At 36.4% G+C, this 23,120-nt stretch overlaps 1 protein-coding gene across 1 annotated transcript in view; it reads right to left on the bottom strand.

Moving 5' to 3' along the window:
• Positions 1-5,663: 5,663 nt before the first annotated feature.
• The window catches only part of LOC131395348 (olfactory receptor 5G3-like), a 35,483-nt gene continuing 18,026 nt past the window's right edge, over positions 5,664-23,120 (bottom strand). Inside the window, 3 exon segments of the mRNA XM_058527260.1 lie at positions 5,664-5,693; positions 9,435-10,078; positions 10,081-10,359. Of these exon segments, the coding sequence (XP_058383243.1) occupies positions 5,664-5,693; positions 9,435-10,078; positions 10,081-10,359 (953 nt within the window).

The following is a 23,120-nucleotide window of genomic DNA, read 5'->3' as shown; positions in this document are numbered from 1 at the left end:
AATTATTCATATATATATTTCTTTCAATAATATCTAATAGTTATCAGTGTATAGGTCTTTCACTTCCTTGGTTAAATTTATTCGTAGGTATTTTATTCTTTTTGTTCTGCTCGTAAATGAGACTACATTGGTGATTTCTCTTTCTGCTAGTTCATTGTTAGTGTATAGAAATGCAACTGATTTTTGAGATTTATTTATTTATTTATTTTTCCCCCCAAAGCCCCAGTAGATAGTTGTATGTCATAGCTGCACATCCTTCTAGTTGCTGCATGTGGGACGTGGCCTCAGCATGGCCGGAGAAGCGGTGCGTCGGTGCGCGCTTGGGATCCAAACCAGGGTCGCCAGCAGCGGAGCACGCACACTTAACCGCTAAGCCATGGGGCCAGCCCGCAACTGATTTTTGTATGTTGATTTTGTACCCTGCAATTTTGCTGTATTTGTTAATTATTTCTAACACTTTTGTTGGAGGAAACTATTTTTTTTAATAGTTCTTTCATGTTTTCTATATATAAAATCATGTCATCTGGAAATAGTGACAGTTTTACTTCTCCCATTCCAGTTTGGATCACTTTTATTTCTTTTTCTTGCCTAGAAATAGAAAAAGACATAAAGAAATGGAAAGATATTCCATGCTCATGGATTGGAAGAATAAACATAGTTAAAATGTTCATATTACCTTAAGTAATCTACAGATTCAAAGCAATCCCAATCAGAATCCCAATGACATTCTTCACAGAGATAGAATAAAGAATCCTAAAATTTATACGGAACAATGATTTATTTGTCTATCAAATAGACAAAGCAATCCTGAGAAAAACAAACACAGCTGGAGGTATCACACTCCCTGATTTCAAAATATACCACAAAGCTATAGTAATCAAAACAGCATAATACTGGCACAAAAACAGACACACAGATCAATGGAACACAATTGAGAGCCCAGAAATAAAACCACTCATCTATGGACAGCTAATCTTTGATAAAGGAGCCAAGAACATACAATGGAGAAAGGAAAGTCTCTTCAACCATTTAGTGTTGGGAAAAGTGGACAGCCACATGCAAAAGAATGAAAGTAGACCATTATCTTTTATCACACACAAAAATTAATCAAAATTGATTAAAGACTTGAATGTAAGACCTGAAACCATAAAACTCTTAGAAGAATACATAGGCAGTCTGCTCTTTGATGTTGGTCTTAGCAGTATCTTTTTGAATATCATGTCTCCTCAGGCAAGGAAAACAAAAGAAAAAATAAACAAATGGGACTACATTAAACTGAAAAGTTTCTGCACAGCAAAAGAAACTATCGACAAAAGGAAAAGACAAGCCACCAATTGGAAGAAAAATTTGCAAATTATATATCCGATAAGGGGTAAATTTCCAAAATATACAAAGAACACATACAACTCAACAACAACAAAAAAAAGCCTGACCAAAAAATGGGCAGAGGATATGAACAGACCATTTTCCAAAGTAGATATACAGATAGCCAACAGGCACACGAAAAGATATTTAACCTAACTAATTATTAGGGAAATGAACATCAAAATTACAATGAGATATCACCTCACACCTGTCAGAATGTCTGCTATTAAAAAGACAAGACATAACAAGTGTTGGAGGCAATGTGGAGAAAAGAGAACCCACACACCTTGCTGGTGAGAATGCAAATTGGTGTGGCTACTATGCAAAACAGTGTGGAGATTGCTTAAAATATTAAAATTAGAAATACTATATGATCCAGCTATTCCACTTCTGGGTATTTACCAAAGAACATGAAAACATTCATTCAAAAAGATATATGCAGGGCCGGCCCCGTGGCTTAGTGGTTAAGTGAGTGCACTCCGCTGCTGGCGACCCGGGTTCGGATCCCGGGCTCGCACCGACGCGCTGCTTCTCTGGCCATGCTGAGGCCGCATCCCACTTACAGCAACTAGAAGGATGTGCAGCTATGACACACAACTATCTACTGGGGCTTTGGGGGGAAAAAATAAATAAATAAAATCTTTAAAAAAAAAAAAAAAAGAAAAAAAAAGATATATGCACCCCTATGTTCATTGCAGCATTATTCACAATAGCCAAGACTTGGAAGCAACCCAACTGCCCATTATGGATGAATGGAAAAAAAAGAAGTGGGATAAATATACAATGGAATACTACTCAGACATAAAAAGATGAAATTGTGCCATTTGCAACAGCGTGGTTGGACCTTGAGGGTATTATGCTAAGCAAAATAAGTCAGATGGAGCAAGACAAATATAGTATGATTTCACTAATATGTGGAAGAAAAACAAACAAACACACACATAGACACAGAGGACAGATTGGTGGTTACCAGAGGGTATGGGGGTGGGCAGAGAACAAAAGGGGTAAAGCAGCACATATGTATAGTGACGGTTGGCAACTGGACTTTTGGTGGTGAACACGATGCAGTCAATACAGTGCCAAAATGTAATGACGTACACCTGAAATTTACACAATGTTATAAACCAACGCGACCTCAGTGAAATAATTAAAAATAGAAAAAATAAAATTGCATAATGTAATGGTCAATGAGCTGGATGACTCCAGGAAGAAAGTGAAGTGAGAAATAAAATCTTAACAGAAATTACTGTTATGTGAGACAATGCAAAATTGAGTACAGACACTGCCAGAAAAAACAAGGACATGAAAAACAGTCTTGAAAAATAAATCAAATGAAACAGGAAAAGAATGACAGCTTTAAAATGTTTACAGAGAAAATGATCAGTAAGGCCCCAAAGAACTAACAAATAAATAATTAATATCTTTGAAAAACAGATGCCAATAGGTGGAACAGAACATATAAATATGTAATGTTTTTTAATTCCTGAAATATTTGAAAACCTGTATCTGTGGGATAGAAGAGTTTCAAAAAAATAGATACAAAATTAGCAAATCATGAATTCCCTTGGTAATGAATCTGAATTGTAAGATCATATTTTTTTCTTAATGAAGATAAGTATAAAGGGGAAATTTTTCAGACTAGCCTCAAAATGTCTCCACACTATTATTCAGACTACATTATAGTAAATACATTTACACACAGAACCAATGTTAAAAATATATGGAAATTATGGAGTGGAAACTAAATATAACCAGCAGTGAGGATATGACAATGATAATATAACTAAGAAAAGTAAAGAGTGGAAGAAGAATAACTTGGGCAGGTAGTATAAGTGACCGATCATCTCAACTCATCAGAGGAGTTCAATACAAGCTGTTGAAAGCTGACTGCATTGTACATGTAAGCGTATTTTGAAAAGGAAGAAAGTTAACCACTAAAAATAACAAAAATAACGACATAATCTAAAAGTTAGATTGTGGAATGGAAGTAAGAAGACATATAAGCACACTATTTGAACATTTTTCTTAGCCTCGTAGGGTTTTAAAGTAATAATGCAAGAAACAGAAGTTTAATATCTACAATTCTAAAGATAACCCTAGAAGATATAAAAATAAATCATGAAGTTTCCATATTATCAGAAGAAATCCACACCATCGCATACTCCATGAAACATAGGAAACTCACACTGGAGTAATTAAAAAAAAAGGCATTAAAACATGTAGCGGTTACTAACTGTATTGTGGTTATGTTAGCTAATAGCCCTCGTCTTAGTAAATACACAAGGAAGTGTTCAGGAATAAAAGGCCATGATGACAGTAACACAGTCAAATGGCTTAGGAAAAACTTTTGTGTATAACATAATGTGAATGTATGTGAAGATGTGTATATGGAGAGAGAGAGAGTACACGTGCACAAAAGATAAGTCAAAATACTAACAGGTTAAACTGAGCAAACGATATATGGGTGTTCTGTGTATTACGTATTTATATTTATTTATGTGCTTATTTCTTTACTAAAGGTTGAAAGACTTGCCATATAAAAAGATTATAAAAAGCCTTCAAGAGCACAAACCATTAAAAATGTAATGAGAAAAATTAAAATGAAACCTATTTCTTACATGGTTTTTGCACAATTAGTTTTTATTATTACCAAGGACTGAATAATAACTGTTTACAATAATGGGAAGATTAGATAAGTATTTAAAAAGAACGAGTTAGAGCTACATATGTTGATATGAAACAATAGCCGATAACATGTTTAAGTAAAGAAAACAACGAGAGGAGTAGTGTGTATAGCAAGCTTTCATTTGTTATTTTTAAAAGCCTACACATACACACATTTATATATGTGTTTATATGCAGAAAAAGATCTAAAAAACACAAAACAAATTCTGTTTGGAATGAGTGGGAAGTCATTCTTATTTAGATTTCCTAATATAGTGTTTGAATTTTATGCCATGTGCAATTATACTGCAATATAAAAAATACACATTAAAATATAAAAATGCTTTAATGGAATATGTTGTAAGGAATGTTTAATCAAATGACAGATATTTACAATTTATCAGTTGATAGAGAACAGGATACAAAAGAGTATGTATAGTATATTCCTTCACAGTAAGACTCAACAACTAGGCCTAAAATCTTCAATTTTACTAACGTTTTCCCCTCCAAACTTGTAATTTCTCTTTATTGCCATTATTTTGCTCACGACAAGAGCAATAATACTACTTCCCAGCTAATCCTACTAAAGAAGGGGAGATCTGTTCCTTCTAGCCAAGGATGTGCAACACAACAGGAATAATGTAGGCACTATAGGATGGTCCTAGCTTGTGATGACTTTGATTGTCAATGTCCTCGTCACTTCTCTACTCAGTAACCCCTTTTGGATCTAGAATCTAAATTTTGAAATGTAGCTAATAAGTAGCTGCTAGTGAGGTGATATATGGATTTATAATATCTGATCTCAATATTCCCAATGGTTTGTTTGAATCAGATTTGTAAATTCTCCTAAAACTAGACTCAGTCATTCAAAAGGAGACATGGTCACTTATTCATCGGTCAGGACCAGTGCATGATGCAATTGTCCCTCCAATTACTACCTAACAAGAAGGTGGTTTTAAAATCAGCTCTTGGCTAAACATCAGGAACTAGGGAAAGTGTGAACTAGAAGCTGTTTCCATCTGTTATTCTGATTGATACAGCAGACTCTGTTCGTGCCTCATCATTATCATTTCAGTGCACATCAGCCCAACTTTTAACCAGCAGCATCAGCATTTCTTCACTTGAAGATTTCTCTTCCTGCTGCGCTTCTGCCTGCCCAGTAAGCCAAAAGTGCCAGGAAATTAGCACTTCTGGGGAGCAGCTCTCCACCAAACACTGGCTTATGTACACATTCCCCAGCTCCCCGGGCCCTCTAGTGGGATTATTCCCATGCACGGATTTTTCACATTGGCATCCAGAGATCTCTAGCAGGATTAGCACTCAGTTGCCCACTGCAGCAATCTGCTCATGAACACATTAAATAACTCAAGACATAGAAATCTTCTACATATAATATTAAAGGTAACCACTAGAAAATAGAAAAACAGATTAGAAAGTTTCCAATTGTCAGAGGAATACATGTCCTTACACCACCACTCTCTAAGCAAAACTAGGAATCTTCAAAGCAGAGAATATGAATTTATTCCCCTTCACTGTCTCACTTCCTAACTTCCCTGCTAGTGCTTATTTGCCTCCCAAATAAGCTGCTTGCACTTGAATCCTTATCTCAGGGTTAGCTTCTGGGAAAACTCAAACTAAGACAGCTGGTACCAGACTTTTGGAAACAGATTCTTGGGATGAGATTCGGGAATCAATCGCTACTGGACAGATGGCAATAAGAGACCATTGCTAGAGAAATGGGGTGGTCGTAAACCACTAGCATGCCATAGCATTGCTATTACTAACACCAACCTGCAGTGGACTGGGATGGGGTACAGGTGAAAAATGTGCATTGATTTATGCAATTATCTCTAGCATGTCAGAGATATGGGGATCAATGGAAACTATTATACTGTGAAGTTGGTTGTAGTCGAATGCCACTAATATGCTAAAGGATGAAAATAATGGACTCAGGTCAGGCAATTTTCAACTCAGAATATATATGATGTCAAAGTCAGAAAGGCAGCATCTAAAAAGATCCTCATCTCCTACAATTAGAGACCAGACAGCATAAAAACTCAACCCAAGAACATTACAGTCAGAAAGAGAATAATAAAGAAGCTGAATTCACAGCCTCTGCAAGTCTCCTGTACAAAACGAAGGACTCTGATAGGGAAGGAGTTGGACAGCGAGAATTGGGATTAAGACATCTGTGTGAGTGTATTTGAGATATTCCAGTTCCCCTAAAGCCTCTCACCTACAGAAGTGGCCTTCTCCCCCTTACTGGGAGAGAGCAGGCTTCCTTTGCCTGGAGAATCCAAAAAGGCCTCACCTGTGTCAGATGCTTCCCAAGAAAATAAGTGCTTTTCTCAAGATCTAGTCGCACCTCCCTCACGGCTTTTAGATTTAGTAACGGGGGGAAAGATTCAGAATGGTATGGTCTGATGACTAAGGAAAATTGGTCCTGCTTTGGAAGGAAAAGGATTATTTATCAAAAGAGTTATAGGACTTGGCTAATAAGGACGAGCCAGGACTGGGAAAACTCATGGAGGTATACGTCTTGAGGGTAGGGTGCTTAGATTGGAATTTATTCATTATAAAGCTGAATAAGGAAGAATTTACTGACACAGAAGAACTCCAGCGACTCAGAAATTAGCTTGTAGGCAAGATACCAGGAGCTGCTCCTAATGCACTATTGGGATGGCTCCGTGAATCTTGGAAAAACTGACAGCCCACAGTAAGTAAAGTAGAAACACATTTACTGCCATGGCAGAGTGTTGAAGAAGGGGCCCAAAGGCTCAGAGACGTAGGGATGCTTGAAAAAGATTTATGATATAAGACCAGAGAAGGTTTCTGGCGACCGTGTTCCCTGATAAGACCCAAAGGCCACTCTTTCCACTAAAGCAATAAACAAAAGCCCTGGAGAGAGGGATTCCAGCTTGTTGAGAAGCTCAGAGGTATGAGATGCTGTTATTATGGATCTAGGCTTCCTGAAGTCAACAAGGATGATAAGATTCCAGAACACTTGAATCCAGAAATTAATTCAACTACCAAAGACATAAAGGATTTGGCAGAGGTAGTCATATTATCTCTCTATTTGATTCAGCAGTTTGGCCCTCCAGAAACCAGATGGGTCCAAGAGAATGGCTATAGACCACCACAAGTCCAACCATCACAAATATTAGCCTTGATAGCAGTGTTATCCTATACATGGGATCATTCATAATGTTTCCCTAGTACATAATGTACAATCAGTGATTTGGGGAATACATTCTTTTCTATTCTGATTAGGAAAGAAGACTCGGAAACAGTTTACATTCATGAGAGATGGACAACAATATTCATTTACAATTTTGCCTCAAGGCTACGTTAACTCTCCTGCCCTCCTTCATAATATAGTCTGAAGATATCTGGCCACCTAAACATCCTTCGAAACATTACACTAACCCCTCTACATTGATAACATCATACTAATACAGAAGGTATCACAAGCAATTGCTAGAACATTGGAGGACTTGGTAAAACACATGTGCTTTAGCAGGTGGAAGATAAACCCTATAAAAATCTAGGAATTTGACTCTTTGTGAAAGTTAGATGCATTCTGGAACACCCCCTCCAAAGTAAAATTCATGAAGAAGGAACCACACCATCCCGGTAGGCTTCTTCGGGTTTTGGAGGCAACATATTCCACAACTAGGAATTTTCCTTCAACCCATATCGCAAATGGCACAGCAGGCGGCCAGCTTTAAGTGAGATGCAGAACAGGAAAGCGCCCTTCAGTAGGTCCCAGTTACTGTATAAAGCAGTCCTGCCACTTGGCCACAAAACACAACAGACTCTATGATGAAAGTTGTAGTAGTAGGAAAAGAAACAGTATGGAGCTTATTACAGCTTCAGTGAGAGAATAACATAGGTCCTGGGGTTCAGGAGCAAATCCTTGTCGTTTGCAGCAAAGAATTATATGGCTTTTGAGAAAGAGTTCCTGGTCTATATCTGGGCACTGATAGAGGGAACACTTGCACAAGGGACATCGTGTGATTATTCATCCAGACCTGGTATAATGAGCTGGGTTCTGTCAGATCCTATAGTAAATAAAGTCAGACGGGCACAGCAGCAATCTGTCATAAGATGAAAATGGTACATCTAGATTGAGTCCAAGTAGGACCAGAGGGCACGAATAAGCTATAATTCAAATGTCTATGAATAAATCCTCTCCTTTCCTACCTCTAATGCAACTCTCAGTGAAGTAATCAACGTCAACATGTTGTTCTGTATCCTATACAGTTCTCGCTATGTTCTTTTACGCCTGCATACATATTACATGTTATTTCATTATTTAGGTTTTGCCTCTTTTTCTTAGTGTTCAGTGCTCCATATTGATGTTCAACTTGATTTTTTTTTTTTTACCAAACAGTGAGTGTATACAGTAGTTCTCTCCAGGTCAGTTCATGATTAGCTAATTCAGTCTTTTCATTTGCCACACAACATTACACAGAAAAAAAATGTACTTTTCTTGTAATGGCAGATATTTAAGTTATTTATTTTATTTTTCTTTGCCACTACAAATAATGCTGAAATATATGTAATCTTAAGCATATTTTATAGTATTTATAGTTCTGTAGTCTAGATTTATAAAGGAGGTTTCTAGGTCAAATGTCATATAAATTTATCACTTTAGTAAAAGCTACCAAATTACTTTGTGGAAATGGAGCAATTCATATTATCAACAAGAAATAATGAGTGTACATAGATAGGAACCTCGCCATCACTGAAAATTATCAATATTTCATCTACTTTGAAGACAATGCATTGGCATTTTCATTTCATTTCATTTACTTGACCAATAATGATATTGAACATTTTTTCCATACATTCTGCACCCGGGATCCGAACCCACAAACCTGGACCATTGAAGCAGAACACATCTAACTTAAAGACTAGGCCATGAGGTCAGCCTTCATTGTTTTTCTTTTTGATTGTGAATTTTGGAGTATTCTTTGAATATTAGAAATACTATCCCCCTGTTTGGCACACATGTACAAATATTTTCTCTCTCTTTATTATTTGTCTTTTAATATTTTTATAGTGCTTTGATCTTTCTATTGAAACTTTTACTTTTCATGTCTGGATTAAATAGTATTCACATACTAACGACTGTACTCATATTCATCCAAGTTTTCTTCTAGTATATTTTCACATTTGTATTCTCAATCCATCTCAATATTATTTTGAAACCCCATCATGTCACAGAGAAGACTAAGGCAGAAAAATATTTGAGTACTATTTCATTTTTAAAAATCTGTGAACTGAAATAGCCGGGACTCACATACAGCTTCTGATTTCCAGTCCAGTGTTCTTTTTGCTATATATTCTGCACCAACATTTATGGTGCAACTCAGAGTTCTATTTTACCTACATATTAGAGAATTTTTCCTCTCAAACTTCCTCCTGAATGCATCTTTTACTTCCTTGTTCTTCAAGCTGTAGATGAGGGGGTTCAACATTGGGATTATCACAGTATAAAACAGAAATATTACTTTATTGACATCTAGGGAGGAACCTCAGCCAGGCCGAACATAGGTAAAGGAAAGAATCCCATATAGGATGGACACAGTTGCCAGGTGAGAAGAACAAGTGGAGAAAGCTCTCCTCCTTCCATCAGCTGTCTGAATCTTCAAGACGGCCACCATGATGCAAAGATAGGAGACCATGATGATCAGGCCACTGAGTACTCCTATAGCTCCAGTCAAGAGGAAAAGCACTAACTTATTGATCCAGGTGTCTGCACATGCGAGGGAAAGCAGTGGTGAAATGTCACAGAAAAAGTGACTGATAAGATTTGGACCACAGAAAGGTAAGCAAAAAGTGAGAATTGTTTGAGTCATTGTGCTTATCAGAGCTGTGGCATAAGATCCTACCACCAGGTGCACACAGACCCGCTGGGACATAATGAGTGTATACAACAAGGGCTTACAGATGGCCATATACTGGTCATATGCCATGGAAGCCAGAAGGAAACATTCAGTTGCCACAAAGAGATCAAAGAACCACATTTGTGCAGCACAACCATGAAGGAGATGTCTTTTTTCTCTGCAAAAGTATCATGAAGCATCTTGGAGGCAATGGAAGAGGAGGAACAAACATCCACAAAGGACAAGCGGTTAAGGAAAAAGTACATAAGAGTGTGGAGTCTGGGATCAATCCATATGAGAGTGATCATCCCCCAGTTTCCCCCTAATGTGACAAGATAGACAAGGAGAAGCATGACAAAGAGGACAATCTGCTGAGGGAGATGATCTGTGAGGCCCAAGAAAAGAAATTCAGTCACTGCTGTCTGATTCTTATCTTCCACTAATCAATCTTATCTGATTCTTATCTTCCAGATTAGGTTGTAATCTGTTATTAAGAAAGAAAAAGAATTTTTATCATAAGAAAGCAATCATTAACAGTTACAAATAATATTTTAAGCTAATAACAGATATTTTAAACAGCTCTATAACAATTATAGGATTATTCCTGAACTGAAAGACAATATTCCTAGAAATTAAGTCTGGGGGTTCTACAAATATTCTGTGTAAGCTTAGGCAATTCACTCTTGATCTCTTTAGATTCGGTACTCTCTCCTATAAAAGGAGGAGTCCAACTATATTATCTGCACGTCTCTCAAGTTATAAAATAGTACTTGAAGTGAGAATTATGAGAATTACTCTCCATGTTTTATCTTACTGTATGATGGGACAATGAAATACCACTTAGGAATACCCTTACTGGGAATACTGTAAAAAACAACGAGATATCCAGATCTTAATATTAGACATCTGGGAAAGACTAAGAGGAAAGTCGCTATTTTTATTGAAGACCAGTACTATTCTAATATTATTAAGACATAATTTATGCATGTGTTTATCAGTCTATTTCCTACCCCCACTTACAATAGGATGTGGAAAAGATAATGTACACAATTGACAAACAGGTTACCCATTCTAAGATTAGTAGAAACAAATGATGGCTGTTCATGTTCATAAAGAGCTGCCCTGAAAAACAGCCAAAGATTTAACCTATAACAGATGTGAAGACAGAAGGGGCACCAAGAACCAAGAATATAAAATGGCAGATTGAGAGCAAAGAGTGGGGGTAGAAATTCCTGTCAACCACGTAACTCCAATAAAAGACTATGATGCCATGGAAGGAATGGAGAGACCCTGCCTTTGAGATCAGTAATCTGACAAATGTTGGACAGCAAATTGCCATGGAAATTAGATAGAAAATTAAGCATCTGTTGCACCAAAACAATCTAGAATTATTTTATGTGATTCCTCCTATTTTGTATAAAGTTACTTTAAGGGACTTATCCTGAAATTTGTCAAGCACTATCAATTATACTAATATTATATGTAAAATATCAAATGCATAATACTTCATGCAGGGAACACTCTCAAGGAAATATTACTTGCTGACTCATTAGCCAAGGAAGAAAGAATCAAGCTGTTTAAAATTCCTCAGAGAAGATCATTATAGAGGATAATTTATATGAAAAAAAATCTAGCTATAAATAATATTTATTATCATTTTAATTTAGTCCTCTTTAAATAAAATAAAAACAATGTACTACTCAAATTATTTAATAATTAGTATGTGGGGTTTGACATATAAATACTGACTATATCTATGAAATTCATGATCATTTTATCATTATTATGATTATTTGCTTAATGTTGTGTGGAGTAAATTTTTCGCAGTCACAAAAAAAATTCTAGGCTTATTAGGAGCATTATCCATTACATGAATGTTTTTGTTTATGCCCACCCAAATATGCCAATGTAAGTGTGTGGGTGTAGGAGGTAACAGACTGCTCCTGGTTTTGGTCCAACCACCCAGCCTTCCTTCCTTCCTTCCTTCCTTCCTTCCTTTCTTCGTTCTTTCTTTCTGTGTCTCTCTCTTTCTTTCTTTCTTCTTTTTTTTTCTTTTTTATGAGTATAAATTATTTTGAGTGTTCTATAAAACAAGTAGGCTGATCTCCATGACCCTTTCATATGTAATGTTCTGTGACTTTAGAATTCCTCATGGACACTGCAGTATCTCTATATTATAAAGAAATAAATAGGAAATTGAGTTCAGAGAGAGTCACACAAACCAGTAGTTTAGTATCATGAAGATGTGGACACAATGCCAAAGTCTGTTCTCTTTAGAGAACCTGAGGTGGGGAGGTTATATTCCTAAAGTTCAAACTCATCCTGATGTTTATCCACCATACTTCAAAAGCTTCATATTATCCAAAATGCAAAGTACTCACTTCTTTAAGGATATCTCTTATGTAGCTCCTTTAACTGTTTCAAAGGAAATGATCATTTTCTAGAAGGAAGTTTAGAACATTCCACTCTCTTCATGGTGGTAACTTTTCCTGAGGGGCATGACTTTCTAGGTTCTCGATGAAGAAGACAAATCTCCCATCTTGAAGAGCTTGGGGATAAAGAGATGCTCTTTGACTGGCACAATGATTCCTGTATTGCACAAAAATAAGGGATATTTTATTGAGAGTTTTCAATAATTTAGAGCCAGGTCTCCAAAGAACTAAAATCTCAAGAGTTTATACCTGAAGGGACAAAATTAACATGATCTTGGTTGAATTTGGATCAAGTATTATTTCCTAATGATGTCTTTTCTCAAAGAGAGGATTCCTGAGAAAACAATGTGGCTTTTTCCCCCTCTTTGGGATCCTCCTTTGCCAAAATAGAGGCCTCTTTTCTGTCAGTGGAGAGTGAGACATTGAGCAGCCAGTACCAGCTGAAATGAAATAGTTTGCTGCCTGGATTATGGAGCCACATTGCCTGAGTGTAAATTGGAATTGCGTAGTTTGCTGGCTGTGTCACTTGGAGCAAGGTTTTAAATCTCTCTGTGCTACATTCTCTCCATCTCTAAGGTAAAGAGAAATGGTTTCTATCTCAAAGAGATGTTGGAAGGAGTTAATGAAGTAATACATTTCAAGTACTTCAAAGAGTGTCCAGCACAGAGTCAGTGCTCATGAATGTTATTTAGTGTTATTAGAGGTCTATAGTAGAGTTGGGGAAACAATACTTAGACATAAAAATAAAACAACAGTCCAAAGGAGCTTTTGCTTATGTCTAGTAAAAATTTAAAAAATGGTCACTGGACTCCAAAGGAAGGACAGATCACTGTAAAGTGGAGTAGATTTTCAGAGAAGGAATTGGTCTCGAAAGACAGGTAAAACTTAGATAAACTGAAGTTAGGAGGAAAGGTATTTCAGGCAGTGCTACAAAGATGAACAGAAGCAGGGGAGCAGGAACAGAAGCAAGGAAGTTGCTTGGAATGGAAGGGTCACAGGAGAGAGAAGAAAGTGTAGAGGCTGATGACGTAGGTTGAACTATCTCAATCACCACCTTCTCTGAGAACCTTATTGTTTATCCCAAGAAGAGCTGATATCTCATTCCATCAAATCTCATAAAATTTCACTGGTAGCCCGCTGGTAGTTCAAAGTATCTATCTCAGAATGTTGTCAATAATTGGTGTTGTGTGAGTATTTGTTGAATTAGTGGAAAAGAAACTCCAAAAATCTATCATTCATAATGGCTTATATTTAACAATTAAGATTATATTATGCATTTTTTATTAAAGGTGGCAGGGAAAAAGTACTTCTACCTGTTGTTCTTCTTAAATCCAATTGAAAGCAATAGGAAAAATAACAAAAACAGAATAAAAGAAAATGACCCTTCATTAAACCTAAAAAGTAAAAGTAAATGGAAAATAATAGGAAAAATGTATTTTATTAACAGAAAAAATAATAGGAAATTTCTTGTATTACACTTTTAAAAGTAAAAATATCTGTACTACGGAATGGCAAGGTTGAAAAATAATAACAAAATTATTTCAGGTGATGGGAAGCCAGCTGGCTGAGCCCAGGAAAGAATGATATGAGAATTGTTATCACATGTGACAAAACAGAAAGGGAACATAGACATTGCTTAAAACAATCATGGAAGACAATTGAGAAAATCTACAAGCATAAAATTTAAAAATATACTGCAACTTCAAATAGTTTAGAGAGAAAATTGTTAATAAGGCAGAAAGGAAGAGGTAACATACAAATAATTGGTATCTTTGAAGAAGAGAAATGTAATATGTAAAAAGCTTTCTAAAACATGAGAAGATGTCTATCTATGGAATAAAAGAACACAACTATGTCTTAAGGAAAAATGTAAGATAAATAACTCATAATTTATTCTGGTAAAGTGTCTGGACTTCATGTTTTTTTTTTTCTTAATTGAAAAGGAAAAGCTCCAAGTGTTCCCAAAATTCTCCACAACATCACTCCATACTACATTCATTACAGTGAATACTCTTATAGATGAACTGAGATTTGAAACTGTGGGGATTATAGAAAATGGCGATACAACAATGGTAATATAATGAATAATGATACTAATACAACTACTAATAATACAGTAACACAATAAACACAAACTTGAAAGAAGAGGGAATTTTACAGATACTCTGAGCCCACCAATCTCCTCTTCTCAGTGTAGGGAGTTATTAAATACTGTTTAAATGTGATAAAATAGTATTTTAATGTAAGTATATTCTAAAACATAAAAAATTTTGCCACTAGGAGTCTTAGGGATGATAATATAATCTATCAAAATCAGTCTGCGGAAGAAAAGAAGAAGGAAAACAAATGTACTAATATTAACATCCTTCATACTGATATGATTTTAAAGCAATAATTCAAGAAATGGAAGTTTATTGCATACAATACTAAAGGTTAACATCAGAAAAGATAAAAATAAATTATACAAATTTTAAATCATCAGAAGAAATTCACATATTTTAAATAGTCTGCTGAACATGAAAAAGTCACACCACAAAGTAAAATAATTTTAAAAGAGGTATTAAAAGCAGAAGCTTTTAAAAATGAAATGGTACAAGTAAGACAAAATTATTTACTGTTGCAGAATTTGTTAAAATAGCAAAAGATTGGAAATAATTTCTTGTCAATAAGGGACAGATCAAATAAATAGTTTTTAAAATGCATTAGAGCTATGTGTGTTGTTGTGACACAGTATTCTATAAAATATTTGACTTTAAAAAGCTAGGAATAGAGGGGGCTGGCCCGGTGGTGTAGTGGTTAAGTTCACACGCTTCACCACAGCGGCCCGGGGTTCGCAGGTTCGGATCCTTGGCGCAGACCAACACACCACTTGTCAAGCCATGCTGTGGCGGCATCCCATATAAAGTAGAGGAAGATGGGCATGGATGTTAGCCCAGGGCCAATCTTCCTCAGCCAAAAGAGGAGGATTGGCAACGAATGTTAGCTCAGGGCTAATCTTCCTTCCAAAAAAAAGAGTTAGGAATAGAGATGTACTCAAGGAAAGCTTTCATTTATGCTATTTGTAAAAGCACACACACATGTATGTGTATGCTTGCTTTTATACACAGAGAAAAATCTCTTGATAAGAAATCTCTTCATAAGAACCTGTTTGGAGTGTATGGGAAACTTACATTTATTTATATTTTCTGATATGCAATTTAAATTTTGTATTAAGTATGATCATACTTTATAAGTGGAAAAGAACAAACACTATAAATTATGTTGGAAGGAATGTTTAATCAGATCAAAAGATATTCATATATTTATTAATTGAAAAAAAGACATGAAATCTGAAAACATGAAATAGTATGTATAATATGCACGATCTGACTCAAGAATTGTATCCAAATCTACGACTTTACCCATGTCTTCACCTCTAAACTTTATAGTTTCACTTTCTTTCTATAGTTTTACCAAAAATAAGTGTAACATGTAAGCCACCAGCAGTAAAGCAAGAAATTTACTTCTCTAGAAAATATACTAGACTTAGTGTGGTGATCATTTCATAATGTATATAAATATCAAATCAGTATAATGTACACCTGAAACTAGTAGGACACTGGATGTCAATTATACTTTAATAAAAAAAGAAAAGAAAATGTATATGTATTCCAACAGGAATGATGCAAGTGTTAGTAGAGATGGTTCTAGCTTGCAGAGTTTCTGATTGTTGATGTCCCAACTTATGCTACCATCTTCAATTCATTGCTGCATAATCACTTAGGTGTCCAGTATCTAATCCCTGGTATGCAACAAAGTACTAGAGTTGTAATGCTGGTCCTGCTGACATGATAAATGAAACTGTAATACCATATCCTAATATCCCTAGTTGTTTATTTGAGTCAAATTTATAGTTTCTCCTGAACTAGAAACAATAATGTAAAAGGAACCATAGCCACTTAACACATTGCGCACTCCTACTACATCATGAGATTGCCGCTCCAATTACTAGCCAGCAAGAAAGAGGTTTTAAAATCATATCTTAGCTAAATTTTAGGCACTACAATAAGCATAGTGTATACACTGCTTCTCTTTGTTACATTGGTGAGCATGCAGACTCTGTTGTGCCTCACTCTTATCATTCAGTGCACATCAGCCAACACGCACTGCTGACACTTGCATTTCTTCATCTGAGGATCTCTTATTACTACTTTTCCACCACCCAGCAAGCCAGAAGTCCCAACAAAAGTGAACACTCCCTGGGAGCAAGTATCAACTGAAGATTGATTCAAAGAAATGAGAAAATGAGGCAAAAGTGAATAAAGAACAGATAGGACAAAAAGAAAATAAAAAGCAAGATGGTAAATTTAAGCCCGAGTATATGAATAATCATCTAAATTTTTGTGTGTGTGTGAGGAAGATCAACCCTGAGCTAACATCTGATGCCAATCCTCCTTTTTTTTTTGCCGAGGAAGACTGGCCCTGAGCTAACATCTGTTCCCATCTTCCTCTACTTTATATGGGATGCTGCCACAGCATGGCATGACAAGCGGTGCGTGCCCGGGAACTGAACCCACGAACCCAGGGCTGCCGAAGTGGAGAGCACGCACTTAACTGCTTGAGCCACTGGGTCAGCCCCAGTAATCATCTAAATTTAAATGCACTAGATACCCTTAATTAAAAAGTATTTTTTATATTATTGTGAGTGAAGGAAGATCAATAACATGTCTCCAAAGAGGACCTTACTTTAAATATGAAGACACAAGTAGGTTAAAATTAAAAGGCTGGAGAAAGTAAAGTCTTGCTAATACTAACCTAAGGAGAGCTGGCGTAGCTATATTAATATCAGACTAAGTATATGTTAAAGCAAAGAAAATTACCAGGGATAAAGAAAGTAATTCCATAATGATACAGGGGTCAATGTATCAATAAGACGTAACAATTCTAAACATTTATGTACCTGATAACAAAGATTCAAAATATACGAAGCAAACACAGATATAACTATAAGGAGAAGTAAATAAATCCACAATTAAAGATGGAGATTTCCACATTATTCTCACAATAATTGAAACAACAAGTAGAGAAAATATCAGTAAGGATATAGAAGACATAGACAATGCTACGAACACAAAAGTTAACATTTATAGAACAGCCCACCCAACAACAGCAGAAGACACTTTGCTTTTAAGTGCACTTAGAATATTTACCAAGATAGATCATATTTAGGGTCATAGGTCTCAATAAATTTAAAAGAATTCAAGTCATGGAAAGTACTTTTTCTTATATTCATGTAATTAAATTAGAAAGCAATAACAGAAAGATCTCTGGAAAATCCCCAAGTACTTGAAAAACAAATAAACCACTTCTAAATAACCTATGAGTAGAAGAAAAAATTTTTAAAATATATAGAAATTATTTTTAACACAATGAAAATAAAAACGCAACATATTAAAATTAGTGAGAAATGAGTACAGCAGAACTTACAGGGAAATTTCGGGCACTAACAACGAACAAAAGATAAGATAAAGGGTTCTTATTCAATGACTTCAGCTTTGACCTGAAAGAAGATAGAACATGAAGTGCAAGTAAAACCCATGTAAGCACAATGTGATAACTAGAAAAATGCTCCCTCCTCAAAGATTTCAGATCCTAATTCCTGGAATCTGTAAATGCGACTTGATTTGTTTAAAAGATTTTTGCAGATGTGATTAAATTAAAGATCTGAAATGAAGAGGTTATCCTAGATGATTTGGGTGGGCCCTAAATGTAATCACAGCTGTCCTTATAAGAGAGGGACACGTAGAGGAGATCAGAGAGAAAGAGACTGAGAGAGAGGAGAAAGCAATGTGAAGATAGAGGCAGAGATCAGAGTGATGCCCACAAGCCAAGGAATTCTGGCAGAGCTAGAAGAGGCAAGAAATGAATTCTCTAGAACTTCTAAAGGAAGTGTGGCCCTGCTGTCATCTTGATTTGGGCCCAGTTTATGGTAATTTGTTAAGCAGCCACAGCAAACTCATACACAGAAGAAAGGAAATAATAAAGATCAGAGTGGAAATCAATTAAATAGAAAACAGAAAAATCAATGGAACCAGAAGCAGGTTCTTTGAGAAGATCAATAAAATCAATAAACTTGTCAGACTGATCAGAAAAAAGAAAGGAAACAAATTACCAATATCAACCATTAGAGAGGTGACAACAATATAGATTCTACTATAAGTGGAAGTAGCCTGAGTTAAAAATATACTCAGATGTCTGAGATGACACAAATGACTTGGCTGGTTCTTCAGGTACCTGGAAGAAGAAAGATTGGAGGAGCAGAGACAAAGAGATATGAGAGTGAAGCATGTGGATGGAATGATGGGTGTGTGCACAAAGTATGCAGATCTTTGAGTCTTATATCATTGCCAACTGATATCACCTGCTGCAGAAGTCACTGACCAGATAGACAGGATGGCTTGACCCATTGATGTCAGCCAGGCTTTGTGCTCAGTCACCTCAGTGCTAGCACAATGGACCCATGAACAGAGTAGCCATGGTGGCAGGGATGAAGGCTATGCATAAACCCAACAGCATGAGCTCTCTCTCACCAAATTGATCAAACAACATTGCTGCTACTGCTGATGCTGATGCTGCCAGTGCTGAATGTCCATCTTATTGTAAAAGAAACATATCTAGGCCATTGACATAGTCCCATTCCTTGAGGAGACTAACCGGCCACATGCTATTAAGTTGATTATATAGGACTCCTTCAAAGTTAGAGGAAGGAATGTTTTGATCTTACTGGGATTAACAGAAGTTTCAGATATAGATTTGTTCTCCCAGACTGTGATGCTTTGGCTCTCATTATCTGAGAGTTCACAGAATGTCTACCTTACCATCATGGGATTCCACCTAACACCTTCTCGGTCTAAGGGACACAGTTTATGATAAGAGGAAAGAATCATCACATGGAAGCCAACATACCCTCCTTTATGCCACGTTATCCAGAAGCTACTGGCTGACTGAATGTCAGAATGGCCTCATGAGTAGTGTTAGGGTAACAGTTTGGGGATGATACCTAGGATGGTTGGGACACTTTTTCAAGATGCTCTATGTACTATGAACCAATGGTGTGCAGGGTCCCTAATAGCTAGAATATATGGGTCTGGGATCCAAGAGATGGAAATAGAAGTAGCCTCTATCACAATTAGTCACAAAGACTTAGTTAGGGACTTTGTGTTTCCTGTCTCTTCAAGTTTAAGACTGATGGATCCTGCATTTCTTTGTCTGAGAGCATTCACTGCTACCTGCCTGGCAGGCCCAAAGCACTGGAGCAATTCAACCCCCAAGTGAAGCCTCCAAATTATGATTGATAGGAATCGGTAGATAAGTATATAGTCAGGTGGGTTAACTCTGAGATCTGTGTTTTTACCAACTTCCAGAGTCTTCTCAACCATAAAAGTCTCCTGTAGACCACAGAAGTAGCTGCCTTTTATTGGCCAGCTTTCTTTTTCTGTCTCATTTCCTCATTCCTATACTGGTGCTTCCTTGACTTCCCAAATAAATTATTCAAACTCGAATCCTTTCAGGTTCTGTTTCTAGGAAATGCAAACTGAGGAACCAACCTGGCCTGAAAAGCAAGAAGATAAAAATATTAAAGCTTAGATAGTTATAAGGAAAAAAAAAATTTCTGTTCTATTTCTTTTGCTAGTATATTTCCTAAATCTCTCTTCACAGACAGCAAGGATAGGTGAACTTCCTTTTCTTGACATTTACAATAGAACTAAGCTTTGGTCTTTTATACCTATGTGTCTGTGTGTATATGTGTGTGGGATATTTAAGCATGTAAAACCTGCCTTGTAAGTTGACCTTATATTTTGAAAAAAAAATGATGCATTCTAAAATAGTAACAGTAGTTATGCCTGTTTGGTAGAATCACAGATGATTTTCATTTTTTTTTTTCTACTTAGGTATATTTTACAAAGATTTATAGTAAGCATAATTACCTTTGTTATTTAAAAATCAAAGTTAAAAGTTCTTAAAATAAACTTTTGGCTAACTACCTCTCCATCCTCATGAATCACAGCTGAAGGAGTTATATCTGTAACCACAGACATACAGATCTGATTTGCTAAATCACTATTGCACAAGGTGCAATGTTTTCTAAGTAAATAAGTAGAGCTTCTCTAGTGTTTTAAGAAAGAAACAATAGTGCTGGTTCCTGCTAAAGAGAAGACTAAAGGTCTAATAGTGGGAGATCCCAAACTTCAGCATGAGTGGCAGTGGGCTGCAGTGTAGACAAAAAGAGAAGGGACAGAATAAACCCTTTTTGCAATCCAAAAATGCTGGTGCACTTCACGCCACAGAGAGAAAAGATAGCAGGAGAGATTGTTGATCTCCTGGGACACTGAGGAAGCCTTAGTAGCATCAGTCTGATCGGTGTATAGAAAGTAGAAATTGTGTATGTAATTAGGAATAGGAAAAAGATGGTTGGGGTGCAATAGGTGAACCTCAAATGGCTTACAGGAGACTCAGTGAAGCTCAGGTCCCAAGCTGTGCAATACTGGGCTCTGTTATTCAGAGTACCAGTCCTTCCAGGTTCAATTTACTGTCACCTTTGGCATGAAGTGTCCCCTGTGCCCAGATTGGTGTCACCTCTCCGGGCACTGGACTCCTTGATATTGTAGCTGGACTCCTCTCATTATGGACATCACAAGCACACATAATAAACCACACAAGAAGGCACAGTTCTGTACTAGATAGAATTCTTCTTAAGGCTGGGTCTATACAGTGGTCCCCCCTTATCTGCAGGAGATACGTTCCAAGATCCCCAGTGGATGTGTGAAACCGTGGATAGTATCAAGCCCTGTATATACTATGTTTTTTTATATACATACATACTTGAGGTGCAGCAGCAAAACTAGCACGAATTGCTTTTCCCTTCACAATTTCACAGGTAGAAGATTCGTTCTTACCATAAATCTTACCAACCTCAGCATATGATATTTTTCTTTCCTCATTAAGTTAAGAACTTTCAACTTTTCACTTAAAGGAAGCAAATTCCAGCTTATCTTTGCCGTATCCATATTGCCAATATCACTACTCTTGTGCTTTGGGGCCATTATGAAGTAAAACAAGGGTTATTTGAACACAAGAACTGTGACACCCAGCAGTCGATCTTACAACCAAGTTGGCTACTAAGTGACTAATGGGTGGGAGCAGGTACGGTGTGGATCCGTGGGACAAAGGGATGATTCATGTCCCAGTTGGGATGGAGAGGGATGGTGTGAGATTTCATTACACTACTCAGAATATCATGCAGTTTAAAATTCATGAACTGTTTATTTCTGGAATTTTCCATTTAATATTTTCAGACCGAAGTTGACCAAGGATAACTGAAACCACAGATAACTGAAATGGGGGATAAGGGGGAAATACTGTATTGGCATAAGCTCTGTATTCCCCCTCCCTATACTACCTAGCACAATTATTTGTACCAAAAAAAACCCTCACTAATGTATACACTAATATATATAGTTTCAAGTGTCACCCTTAAAAGCCCTATGGCATTTAGTGTCCATTCTACCAGGAAGAAAAACTAAGAGTGGGCCACTGGTTACAGCTAAGGAGGTCAGGAAGCAACCAGCCTAAGTCTTAGTGTCCTGGTCTTTAAAATGGGAATGATGGCAGTATCTGCTTCATAGGATTGTAACAATAATTAAATGAGAGAACTCATGTTAATATCTTAGCACATTGTCTGTCAAGTAGCAAGTTGTCAATAAACATTGGCTATCATTATAATTAAATCATTAAGAAAAGAAGATTAGAAAAACCAGAGCTGGAAGAAATCTTTTAAAAAGTATTTAGCATCATCGTTAAGGATATCTGTTCTTGAATCAGAACTTCCTGAGATCAAACGCCAGCTCTGCCATTTATCAAATAGATGACTTGCTCTCTCTTTGCCAATTTCCTCACTTGTAAATGGATATAATTGTCTAGTCTAAGTGACACAATACATTTAAAGTATTTAATAAATGTCATTTTGTAATCACAATAAATCTTTAGTTATCATGATCAATTTGTTGGCTATTTTGCAAATGAGATAACCACAACCCAAAGTTGTGGGCACTTGTCCACAGTCACAGAGGAAGTTAGTGTCATTGTTAGAACTAGAACTCATGTCTTCTGATCCACCCAAGTGCAAAAAAAAAATGTCAAAAAGCATGCTAAGATCTCAAAACAAGAAGTCATAACTAGAATGAATCCAGATCTGACCATATTAAGAATCTACTGAAGCAGCCTTAGTAACCTGGCCAATGACAAGACCGACAGGTGGCAGAACATCCACATCGATGAGGTTGGCTGTATTGATTTCCAGTCTCTTCAAATTCCTTTCCGCTTCCTACTCAAAATCACCACAGAAAACCTAAAACTCGACCATCAATACCCTGATCACACCACAGCATCTTCTTCGCCTGTATAAGCTTCAGATATCCCTAATTACAAACTGCTACCAACTCAGAAGAGAATTTCTTACACAGTTTGATCTTGAAATCCTTAACTTTGCTGAACCAAAAAGAACCTTTTATGAACTTAAGGAGCATCATTGCATCTAAGATTTACCCATTCAATAACTCTAGAGTTTATCAAGTAGAAATATTACCTTATGTTTTATAGGCATAGGGATAACAATAAGATGTCTCACTTCCACCTCCACAGCCCCTCCCCTCCAAAAAATAAAATATTTGAAATAACAGGAAATTAGGAGTGCCTATTCTGAGAGTAAAACTATAAGTGAGTGAAAAAT

Source organism: Diceros bicornis, chromosome 31, assembly GCF_020826845.1.
Source record: "Diceros bicornis minor isolate mBicDic1 chromosome 31, mDicBic1.mat.cur, whole genome shotgun sequence".
Classification (NCBI taxonomy): Eukaryota; Metazoa; Chordata; class Mammalia; order Perissodactyla; family Rhinocerotidae; genus Diceros; species Diceros bicornis.
This window is presented reverse-complemented; position numbering and strand designations above follow the sequence as displayed.